The 13,022-nt window shown below is 41.4% G+C and overlaps 1 protein-coding gene across 1 annotated transcript in view; it reads left to right on the forward strand.

Annotated features, from left to right (window-relative positions):
* slc1a7a (solute carrier family 1 member 7a) overlaps positions 1 to 13,022 on the forward strand; it is a 63,503-nt gene that overhangs the window by 18,367 nt on the left and 32,114 nt on the right. Inside the window, exon 3 of the mRNA XM_072574179.1 lies at positions 9,613 to 9,828. Coding sequence (XP_072430280.1) covers positions 9,613 to 9,828 — 216 coding nt within the window. The remainder of the gene's footprint in view (positions 1 to 9,612; positions 9,829 to 13,022) is intronic.

The raw sequence follows: 13,022 nt of genomic DNA on the forward strand, positions 1-13,022 counted from the left end.
TGAGAGAAAAACAAAACCTCTTATTTCCATCTTTAGTTGGAGACCACTTTTAAAATAATACTGGGCCCCTTGTCCTTCAATGATGGGGTGAATCATCTTTCTGTTTTTAACTGTTCCAAGCAGCTATTATCAGAATTTTCCTATCCATTTCTATGCATTCCGATTTGCAGTGGTTTTCCTGTATTTAGTCGCGTACTGGCAGCAAAGCACAAGAATGCCTATGTAGCCTGTGAAACTCTTTTCCAGATCCTGTAGTTGGCTTGGAACTATTTCCATTGCTGTGAGGTTTTGTAAACTGACCAACCTGGCTATAAAATCATCCAAAAGACACCATCAAATGTATAGAAAAGGGAAAAGTGGTTGAGGAATGGATATTATTATTATGTATGACTTCTGTCATTAATATAGGTGCAGTAGTGTGGCAACTTATAAAGCTTTTCACTATGTAAAAATATATGCGATAATAAATTTCTATTCTATCCTATTCTGTTGGAAATCTGATTAACTAAGCCTGACAATTGTAAGAATAATGGAATACTGAAGAAGATTAGGAATTACCTTGTTTAGAGATTCAGAGAAAGAATGAATTAGAGTAAGAGACAGTGTAATGCTCAACACTGAAGATATACCAAAGGGAACTGACATGATTAATCATCACTTGTGAATGAATAGCTTCAGAAGTCTCTAACTTGCTGATTGATGCATGGCCACAATTTTTCTTTGTTGCAAGGAACCAACAACATAAAGTTCATAAGATCTCTCTCCTTGTTATGGTTATTTATAGCTCAATCTTGTAATACAAAAGATGTACAAAAACAAAATTAACAGACACTAATTATGAAATAAAAAGCTGAAGTATTCTTGTTTAACCATCTCTGCATAGAGCATAATTTAATGGGAGTGGCTTTCAGGAATTTGGGTTTGTTCCTGGTGCAGGATTTTCTATTGATTTGAAACTAAGATTTAGCATGTGCTGCATTGTAATGTTCCACAAGGACCTTCGCTAGAAGCAGCAACCCACAACAATATTAAGTATGGAGATCAAAACCTTGTTCAGGGGGGAGTTTAAAGGAGGAAAGCTGTGGAAAAGGTAAATGTAAAAAGCAAAAAAGAAGTATTCAGACTAAGTGTTTGGGGATACAGCCACTAATGATAGGACAAAACAGTATTGGGTATGGGAATTGGGGGTCAGTAAAAAAATGGAAGCAAGCTAAGGCTCTCATATTGAGCTGGGAACATGGGAGAGATATTGAAAGAGTATGGTGCAGACAAATACCACAGGTCACAGCTGGACAGGAAGGAGAATTTATCATATTCAGATAGGGGATGTTAGCACTATTTTACTTCTGTGGCAGTCAATAGGTGGAGGATGGTAAGGGTGTGCATGTGGGCTGGGACCCAATTGAAGAGATTCAACGTGAAGTTGTTGAAAAGATTGAAATGAATTTTAGAAGGCAACAACATTACAAAGAAATTTGAAGTGGAGAAGACGGGGTTATATTTTGCTCAGACTGAAGGACCATGTATAGGCCATGTGTCAGATTTTGTTTAGGAGGGAGGATGACAGGGAGGTAGCAAATACCTGAGAAGAGAGAACCACTTGCAAAGTCACATGAACATTTAGTCTGAGTTAGTCAAAGACAGAAAGGGAGGAAAATATGAATTGGATTATTATCTTCAAATTCCCAAATCTGAGAGGTGGTGCAGTTACTGCATAACACAAAAGGACAACTAGTGAATGGTTGGGTAGCTTATGGTTAGGTAACTTATGAGGGATATTCTTGCAAAGAAACACATGGAATGAAAACCAAAACATGCAAAGGCCTTTGATTGCTCAGAGGATCTGTCTTCGGAGTGGATTGTAAACTGAAATATAGAAAGAATTACTGTACTAAGTGTTCTTAATAACATGGCTTTAGCAAAAACATTTTGCTGTAAGACTCCCATTTTGAGTCAATTTTTGGGGCAAATTACCACAGATAGTGAAGAGAACAATGAATTGAATTGAATTGAATTTATTGTCATGTGTACCCAGGCACAGTGAAAGCTTTGTCTTGCGAGCAACACAGGCAGAGCACAGAGTTAAGTAGCATAGATAAGTAAAAATAAATAAACAGCGGCAAAAATAAAAACACAGGTACAGACGAATGTTAAGAGTTAGTGAGTCCATTCAGTATTCTAACAACAGTAGCAAAGAAGCTGTTTCAAAACCAGCTGGTGCATGTGTTTTCTCCCCGATGGTAGAGGTTGGAGAAAAACATTGCCAGGGTAGGATGGATGTTTGAGAATGCTGGCGGCCTTTCCTTGACATTGAATCTGGTATATGGATTCTATAGATGGGAGGTTGGCCTTTGTGATTTCCTGAGCCAAGTTCATCACTCTGTGTAACCATCTCTGACTATGAATGGTACAGTTGCCATACCAGGTAATGATACATCCATATAAAATGCTCTTGATGGCGCACCTATAGAAGTTAACAAGGGTATTCGCCATCATGCCAAATTTTCTTAGCTGCCTGAGGAAGAAGAGACGTTGTTGGGCCTCATCCCTGTGCCTAAGAGGACTCATGCAGCATGTCTTAGTCACTACCACCTAGTAACATCCTGTTGGCGACGCAGTGATGGGTATGCATTGAGTACAGTAGGGGTCTGAGTACGCACCCTTGGGGGGCTCAAATGTTGAGTGTTAGTGAGGATGAAATATTGTCCCCATAATCTTCACTGATTGTGGCCTGTGGGTCAGGAAACTGAGGATCCAGTTACAGAGAGTGGGGCTTAGTCTGAGATCACTAAGTTTAGTAATCAGTCTCGAGGGGATAATAGTGCTGAAGGCTGAACTGTAGTCGATGAGTAGGATTCTGATGTAGATGTTCTTGGTGTTAAGATGTTCTCGGGAAGAGTGAAGGGCAAGTGATATGGCATTTGATGTGGATCTATTAGTCCAATAGGCAAATTGGAGAGGGTCAAGAGTAGTGGGGAGGCTGGAGTTGATTAATACTATGACCAGCCTTTCAAAGCACTTCATGACCACCGAAGTTGGGTCACTGAGTGGTATGTTCAGTCATGCTGCACGAGCCTTCTTAGGCACAGAGATGATGTTGGCTCTCTTGAAACAGCCAGGGACAGTGACCTGCTGAAGGGAGAGGTTGAAGATGTCCAAGAAGACATGTGCCAGTTGATCTGCGCGTGCTCTGAGTGCGTGGCCTGGTACTCCGTCTGGTCCCATCACTTTCCTTGGAGTCACATGAAGGAAAACTGATCTGATCTCTGATGCAGTGACTGTTGGGATAGGTTGTCAGGACTTGTCGGAATAGGTGTTACCTATCTACCGAAATTCTGCTCAAAGTGAGCATAGAAGGCGTTGAGATGATCTAGGAGGGATGTGTCATTGTCTGCTATCTTGCACTGTCTTTTTTTAGAACTGTGATGTCATTCAGTTCTTGCTATAGTCACCAGGTGTCTATCTGGGTCTCTAGTTTGGATCAGTATTGGTCCTTAGCTGTCTTAATGGCTCTGCGAAGGTCATACTTGGATTCCTTATATTTGAGTGGGTCTCCTGATCTGAAGGTCTCACACGTGGCTTTTAGCAGGTTCTGTATGTCCTGATTCATCCAGGATTTCCTATTGGGGAACACCCAGATTGACTACCTCGGTATGCAGTCCTCCACACATTTGCTGACAAAGTCTGTGACGGTGGTGGCGTACTCGTCCAAGGTACCTGCGGACTGTTTGAACATGGCCCAATCAGCCGATTCTAGACAGCACCAGAGTTGGTCATCTGCCTCCTCTGACCAGCACTGGACCTGTATCCGTGAGGGAATCTCATGTTTGAGCCTTTGCCTGTAAGCCAGGAGAAGAAACACGGCATTGTGGTCGGAGTTCCCGAAATGAGGGCTAGGGATGGAGCATCTTTCACAGTGGTGGAGCAGTGGTCTAAAATGTTCGGGCCCCTAGTGGGGCAGGTAATGTTCTGGTGCTACTTAGAGTCATAAAGTCATAGATTCATAGAGATGTACAGCATGGAAACAGACCCTTTGGACTAATGTGTCCATGCCGACCAGACATCCCAACCCAATCTAGTCCCACCTACCAGCACCCGACCCATATCCATCCAAACCCTTCCTATTCATATACCCATCCAAATGCCTTTTAAACGTTGCAATTGTACTAGTGTCTACCACTTCCTCTGGCAGCTCATTCCATACACATACCACCCTCTGCATGAAAAAGTTGCTCCTTTGCTCTCTTTTATATCTTTCCCCTCTCACCCTAAATCTATGCCCTCTAGTTTTGGATTCCCCTACCCCAGGGAAGAGACTTAATCTGTTTATCTTATCCACGCCCTTTATGATTTTATAGACCTCTATAAGGTCACCCCTCAGCCTCCGCTTCAGGGAAAACTGCCCCAGCCTATTCAATCTCTCCCTATAACTCAAATCCTCCAACCCTGGCAACATTCTTGTCAATCTTTTCTGAACCCTTTCAAGTTTCACAACATCTTCCCGATAGGAAGGGGATCAGAATTGCAAGCAATATTCCAAAAGTGGCCTAACCAATGTCCTGTACAGCCACAACATGACCTCCCAACTCCTGTACTCAATACTCTGACCAATAAAGGAAAGAATACCAAATTGGGCAACACCTTCCTTAGATTGGCTTGATTGAAATCGCCAGTCACAATAAGCAGGGCCTCGGGGTGCTCCGTCTCCAGGGTGTTAGTGGTGGAGTACAGCACATGCAGACCTTCCTCAACCTTTGCTTGTGGCGGTATGTACGAAGTGGTAAATTCCCATGGTAGATAGAAGGGGCAGCATTTGATGGTGAGGAGTTCAAGGTTTGGGGAGCAATGGCTGCCTAGGGCTGGAATGTCCGTGTACCACAAGTTGTTGATTAAAAAGCAAACCCCTCCACCCTTTGTCTTACTTGAGGACGTTGTACGGTCCATGTAATGGATAGAAAAACCATCAACCTGAAGTGCTCAGTTGGGAACAGATGTGTTGAGTCAGGTTTCTGTGAAGTAGAGTGCACAGCAGTCGCACAGAATTCACTAACTGCAGAGGGAATTACCCTTTCTTCCTCATCATAGAAATCATTGAACATATATTTATTTATTATTAACTGTGCCAAGATGAATTCCATATTGTTTCTAACAGTTAAGAGATGGATTCTAAATAGCTAGGCTGAATTTTCTTGGGATAGCAGTGGCCCCAGTGTTAGGATAGAAAACTGGACAAATCTGTCGCAGCCATTTCTGGAGTCTCAACAAGATTCTGTGACAAGACAAAAACATCTCAAGAGCAGCTCTTGAGAATTTCATCCCATTTCCAAGAGCTGCAGACCAATTGGAGTTTGGGCAGCCCTTCAGTCCCTGCTTTGCCACTGGTGGCCATTATCTAAGACAACACCTGGCCCAGAGATCTGACATCAATGGCACCATGGAAACAAATAGGATTGGAATCACTGGAGCCAGTCAGGCAAACCTGGGCAATGACTGGGGAGGACTGAGTGAGAACGTGGGAACTGATGAGTGTGATTGGCAGGCTGTGGGAAAGGTTGTTTTCAATGGGCAGCTCTTGTTGCCAGGTGACCAACCATGAAACTCAGAATGTCTGATTCTGTTGGATCCTCTCACAAAGAGGATTAATTGACCACTTAATCATCTGAGAGGTTGTCCTCCACCTTTCTCACCATTGATACAATTCCACAGCATCAAGAAGGCAAGGAGCACTTCATCCATACCTTCCTGCCAGATTCTCTGGTCATGCCTCCAACCTCCCATCCTGTTCTTGATGACCATGTTAATTTCCTTCAAAGGCATTATGATGATGAGGGTGAGCAGGTTGCACAGTGGGACAAAGGCAATGGTTGCTGGGTTAAAATCCTGGAACTTACCTCCTAACAGCATTGTGGATATACCAACAGCCCAAGTATTATAATAGTTCAATAAGGCAGCTTACCGCATTCTTCAAGGCAGTTAGAGTTGGGCGATAAATTCCAGATTTGCCTGTGACATGTACATCTTGTGAATAAAGAAACAAAATTGAATATTCCAATGCTACTAGCTGTTCTCAGCTCTCCTGCTGTCAGCTGTTCTCCTGCTTAGGGACAATCGTTACAATCTGTTATTGCCAGCACAGGGTCTGGCAGAAGGATTATGAGTGTATTTTAATAGTTTATTGGCACTTATATAGAAGAATGCAATTGTTTCAGATTTTATGATTTTGTGTATAGTTTAACACAAGCCCCCTATTTAGAACAAAACAACAAAATTGAAAACAAAGAACGTCAGTACTTTTGAAGCTATAAAACTGAAATCATTAGAAATAAAATGGGAAGCTTTGCTTTAAAGTTTTTTGCAATAGTTAATTTGAGGTATGTATCTGATCAACCAATTGATTTATTAGTGCAAAATCTACATTGATAAATGTGAATGTTAGAACATGTATAGATTTAGTTTTAATATGTGGCCATTAATATTTGACCATCAATATAGGAAGGAGGTACAAGTATGATCTTCTACTTGCCTGCTGTGGGTTAAGTTGCTTTCGGGGAATTGTTTTACCTGTTTTTTTTCAGGACTCCCTTTGCCCGGGAACAAGGACATATGAAGAAGATGAAGAACGTAATCTAGATATTCCTCTCCAAGGGTTAAGTGCTAAAATAGCATCAAAACCCAACCGCTACTTGCCCTGGTGACCCTGTTCTCTTGAGAAATAGCAGCCTAACAATGTATCTGGAATATGGATGCTTTTTGGTCTGATAACAAGTATGCTTGTAAGTCTGTGGGTACAGATGGATTAATGCCAGTCTGCAGTGTCTTAGCAATCTGAAATGCTTTCATTCTTCCTTCACGTTCTCAACCTCAGAAAGGAGCACTGCTTCAAGGGGTGCAATAGCTGCAGACTCCAAAGATTACAGAAGCAAAGATGGCATCCCTGACCAAAATCCTGTCATCAGCAAAGTTTAGCAATCCTTACAACAACCAAAAACTTCACGGTAATCCAAAATAGGTATCTAGCAACACTTCTGATCTATTAGTGTCTCTAGCAACATAGAATACAACAAGTGTACGCCATTAGCTTTTGGGAGCAACAATTCAGCAGTGAAGGACAGAATCTTAGTGTTACATATTGTATAATTATTGTACAAAGACTTTAATAGCAGAGGTAGAGTTTCATTGGGCATCATGACGAATTAATACGAAAATGCTCAAATGCCTTAGGGATCTGTGAACTTTCAGCACCAAGCTTCTCTGCAAATTTGCCAACTTTTACTTCTAACTTGCATTTTTGAATCATTCCAAAACTAAAGAAAGTCTAGCTTGTATGATTTTCATTCAATGACAAGAGTAGAATAATAGAATAACAGAAATTATCTCTTTGATTAAAGAATAAAATGTGGCAAACATTAAATTTGCCAGCGCTTTTGGCTCAGATATTGATACAACTTCTCAGTATCTGCAAACCCTCAATCCAAGCATTTATTTGCTAAAGTCATTTCCATTGAATTTCCAAGTTACCCTTATGCTGTGCTAAATGGAAGTTAAAGCAATATGAGAAGCCTTTTGATTTACTTGAAGTGAAATCATAACAGCCATTATTGAGACTATGTATACAATCACACTATAAATAACAGAGGCAATTGGTTCCTGAATTTGTGCAGTGAGTCAATGGTCTTACTAGGAATGGTTGAAGGGTTATAGAGAACAGGCAGGAAAGTGGAGGTGAGGCTAAGATGAGGTCTGTCATGATCATATCAAATGGCAGAGCAGGCTCGAGGAGATGAGTTGCCTAATCGTGCTCTTAGTTCTTATGTTCTAAAAGAAGGTTTGACATTTGTTATGATGGCTTATTTGCATCCTAATGTGTACCTTTTTGTTTGCCAGCCTGTGTGATGACTACCCAGGGACATAGCATAACACTGTCCCAAAAGCATGAAAGAACTTTTACTCCAGATTAGACACACTCCCCTTGAGATTAATATTTGTATGCCCACATTTGTTATCCTGTGACTTGTAGATTATTTTAAAACTCTAGATTAAAAACTAACCATATTATCATTAATTGGTCTTTGCCAGCCCAAGGAGGAATTTAAATCAATAAAAATATCGACAAGCAAATAAAATTAATCTGATGACAGTTTTAATCCATTAATGCTCTGCATGAGCTTTTTCCTACCTATACCTTTCTCTCTTGTGTGCTTATCTAACTGCCCTTGAATGCATCTATAGTATTCATATCCATGTTCTGATTAATTGCAGAATAAAAAGTCACTGTGTTTCTAATAAGACTGGCTGAGTTTTGTTGTAAAGAGCATCTCTAAGTCTTAAATGAATTTTAGTAATAGAAGTGACATGCCACATCTTTCTAAAGAATTTCTCCTTCCTTCCTATTGTTCTCCTTTCCTCTTGACATGTATGCTTGCTAAATCCTATATTTTCACAGGACAGGATGACTTCCAGCACTTAATCCAAATGGTGATTATCATCCCATGGTGACCATTGATGAACCATTCAAGTAGTTGAGTCTAGCTAGTCGACCTCCTCACCTCACCTCTTTAGATGAGAACTTCAAACAAGGGTAGTGCAACTGAGAGCTGTAATTTTAGCTAACATACTTGCCTAACTCCAGAAAAGCATCTATGTCCAACTATAGCTCCCTAAGCAGTACCTTTACATGGTCAACCTATTTAGATGTATCAGAAGTCTGAATATTGTATCATTTTACCTTTTTAGCTCCGTCCTGAGTTATGTTACTCCATTATCCCTGATGAAAATCAAATAATGAACTATTCTGTATATGAATACAAAAGTTAGTTTCTTAGTTCAGCTCCTTTATAGTGCTACATTCAGTATTGGCAGGTAGGTAATTGTGAATTTCTCAATCCCTGATGCTAATGTATATGGATCAGAGCGCAGTAAATTCTATAAAATGCCACTTTAGTTTAGAACTGGCCCTATTCCATGAATGGTCTCATGGTTGGTGTTCAATGTTGGAAGCATTTCAAAGTGGTCAGAGTGGAGCAGAATGCTGCATACAAATAACACTTACAGAGCTAACAATGAAAGGGATTCTGACCACTCAAAAGTAATCCAGAATCCAGAAACTCAAAAGTAAGTGACTACTTAGACTGGAGCAACTGTGGTGCAGCTATTTCAGGAACAAAACATGTCAAGATTTTTTTCTCCAGTCTATGTTGGGGCATGAAACTAGAAGAGTAATAGACTAAATTGATAGACTTAAACGCGTAGTGATAGGGAGGCAAAAGCAAAGTGAAAGCAAAATACTGCAGATGCTGGAAATCAGAAACAAACACAGAGAATAGTGGAGAAACTCAGGAGGGCGGCAGCATCTGTGGAGAGGTAATATTTCAAGTCCAGAATGACTATTCTTCATAACTTCAGAGCTGCTTAATTTTTCCAGTATTCTCTGTGTTTGTTTCTTGATACTCGATGCAAAGGACAAGCCACCATGCAATCAAGCAGTTGGAGGAGTACATTGGAGCCATTCCCTTTGTGACCCACTTCAGAACAGGAGGAGAAAAGCAATGCAGTGAGTAATGTACAGACAGACATGTTCAGGACACCCTTGCACTATTTAAGTTTGTTTTACAGCTTGATGTCTGGACTGGCGGCCTTGGATGCAAAAGCTTCAAGTCGATTGGGTCTCATCACAATTGCTTACTACCTCTGGACAACCTTTGTGGCTGTTGTTATAGGAATAATTATGGTCTCCATTATACATCCTGGTGGTGCAGCCCAGAAGGAGAGTATCGATGACAGTGGAAAGCCAATCATGAGCTCTGCTGATGCATTGTTAGATCTGATACGGTATGTGTGAGTATGGTCCTTTATTCAATGCTAAAATTATAGTAACTCCAGGGAAATCAGGCTCTCTGACAAGGCTATTTTAAATGCATTTTACATCACACATTGCAATGTTCAACAATATGGGTAAACTCCAATATCAACATCTCCCTGTATGTGTTCTCCATTTCAGTCTAAGCAGCACGCTGACTATCGCTGCTTCTTCAGCTCTGCAAGTTTCTGCAGCTGATGACACTCCATAGATTTAGAGATTTACATACAGAAAGAGGCTATATAAGCCATTGTGTCTGCACCAGTCAAAAAGGCCTGACTGCATTAATCCCGTTTTTCAGCTCTTAAACCATAGCCCCTGAGGCTATGACAATGTAAATGACAACTCAAACACTGCTTTAATGTTATGAGTTTCTGACACCCACATTAAAATGCGAGGGCCCCATTTTTGTTTGAGGCCCATCCACGTTCCACAGACCAGATTCAGGAAGCATTGTCCCAGGAGGTTGTATTTTTATCCTAGACTTGCCAAATTCCTTCTAAGAATGCAGGACAACCCAGAACAAGCAAATGCCTGTTGCCATGTACACATAAAATAACATTATGGGCTGAATCTTACAGTTTTATGACTAATCAAAGTTGCACTCAAGACCTGGCAAGTATTCTTACTATATCTTACTAAACTTGTCTCATTAACTACCTATCCGATCCCCATGGTGTTTGTTGCATCCAATTCTCTCCCCACCTTGTCATGCATCATTCCCAGAACAGCATGCCACTCAATGGCTATCCCAGAACCTCTTGGGTCTGCACGATCTTAAAAGCTGTTGTGCACCCAGACTGTAAGTCTGGACCTGCTCTGTACAGTTCCTGACATTTACCCGAAACATGGCAGACGGCAGGGTATGGTTGCCCTGCTTTACAGACAAGGTCCTGGAGGCACTGGTGGATAGGGTGGTGCACAAATGGGACATTCTGTTTCCCCAAGACTGGCAGTGGAGGTCACACCAACAGCTGGTTCCAAACTTACCATTAGAGTTGGTGCATTCTCAGCCCTTAGCAGTGATGTGGGAAGAAGGTCAATAACCTTTACCACTTCACTCGTATATGTTCAATTATATTCTCTTCAATACCTCACACTCAATCTCTCTGCTGCTGAACACGCCACCCACCAAGTCTCATGCTCTACCATTCTCACTAATATGTGCAACATCTTCATTCAGTGGCTTTCACTCACATTAATTGCTCAGTAGGCCCTCTGCGTTTCTGACTCACTTGCTTGGGACACCTCCACACCCTCATCAAAAGTAACAACTGAGCCTTAATGCCTACTTCTTATTCCAACAGAAAAACATAATAAGGCAGAAAGAGTCAAAACAGGACGTGGGCTGCCTGACATTTAACTCTTCATGCTCTAGGTGGTACGGATCATGACTCTGAGTGGCCCAAGCAGGCTCAGCCCTGATAGTGGATGCTGTCCTTAATTTGTTGTGCTGGAACTACCTGACTGAAGGTTATCTCTCTTGAATTTACTGAGACATGTTGACAAATATGACAAGCTTTCTTCCTTCCAAAGACAAGGCAAGGCAATGCCAGTCCAGATTGGTTCAGAGTGAGTGAGTGCTGTGTTAGCAAGTAACAAGCCCAGGCATGCAGCCTGGCCCAATCCATGAAGTAGGTGGATATCCCTGAGCACACAGTGCCCTTGCGACTGCATTATAAAGATAATTGCCAGTGCAGCCCAAGGCCCAATGTTGAAGTATAGAAGTGACTTGTAGATGGATTGGAGATGTGCCATGAGGGTTTTTAGAGCCTGGCACATATTAAATGTCAATGTCTGTGGACATAGAGTATGTATGGCCAGTGCCATGAAATGTGTCCAACATGGAGGTTGTTCAAGGCAAATGGTAAGCTGAATCCACCAGATGCCTGTTCTGATTTCCTGTTGAGTCTCTTGACATCTAGCTGAATATCAATGAGGCATGTTGGGCCATGCAAAGGCATTTAACAAGGGATCCACTTTAACTAGCAACTCACTGCTGCCTAGAAAGAACTTGCCACGTACTTTTCAAAAACATAAAAGATGGAACAAGGCATTCCCAATATCGAGATGGGCCTCACTGGAATTTACGCCCAACTCTACCACAAATCTCACCTATTGTGCACATTGCTCAGAACCCTATATAGTTTAACCCTGTAAGTCTACTGATTAAATGTGATTATTTTAAAAGAAACTTCTAACTGATTTAAAGAAATCAACATTCACCACATTCAAATACCTTCAACTAATCTCGTATGAAAGCCAATATTCTAAATTCTTTAGCAGTTTTGACAGTTCTTTGACATCTCTAATGGTTATATGCACCTTTTAGGGAAATGCATGTGTGCTTTTAACAATCTTATAGCATACAATCCCCTATAAGGGTACCTGACCACCATCTGCAAGGGTACCTAAGATTACCTGACCTGCCCCAAAATGTCCCAGTTCAATATCTAAAAGGCTCTTTTATTTTACCAAAGGGCTACTCTGGCTATCCAAACTAACTTACAAGGTCAGAAGTGCTTTAAAAACAAAGAACAAAGAAAATTTACAGCCCAGGAACAAGACCTTCAGCCCTCTAAGCCTGAGCCGATCCAAATCCACTGTCTAAACCTCTCGCCCAATTCCTAAGCATCTGTATCCCTCTGCTCCCCACCTACTCATGTATCTGTCCAGACATATATTAAATGAATCTACCGTGCCTGCCTCTACTACCTCTGCTGGCAACGCGTTCCAGGCACCTACCACCCTCTTTGTAAAGTACTTGCTGCATGTATCCCCCTTAAACTTTCCACCTCTCACCTTGAAAGTGTGACCTCTTGTTATTGAATCCTTCACCCTGGGAAAAAGCTTGTCTCTATCCACCTTGTCTATATTCTTCATGATTTTGTAAACCTCAATCAAGTCCCCCCTCAATCTCCTTTTTTCTAATGAAAACAAACCGAACCTACTCAACCTGTCTTCATAGCTAGCACCTTCCATACCAGGCAACATCCTTGTAAACCTTCTCTGTATTCTCTCCAAAGCATCCACATCCTTTTGGTAATGTGGTGACCAGAACTGTACACAGTATTCTAAATGCAGTCAAACCAATGTCGTGTACAATTTTAACATGACCTGCCAGATCTTCTACTAAATATCCCGTCTGATGAAGGCAAGCATACCA

Source organism: Chiloscyllium punctatum, chromosome 7 (genome assembly GCF_047496795.1).
Source record: "Chiloscyllium punctatum isolate Juve2018m chromosome 7, sChiPun1.3, whole genome shotgun sequence".
Classification (NCBI taxonomy): Eukaryota; Metazoa; Chordata; class Chondrichthyes; order Orectolobiformes; family Hemiscylliidae; genus Chiloscyllium; species Chiloscyllium punctatum.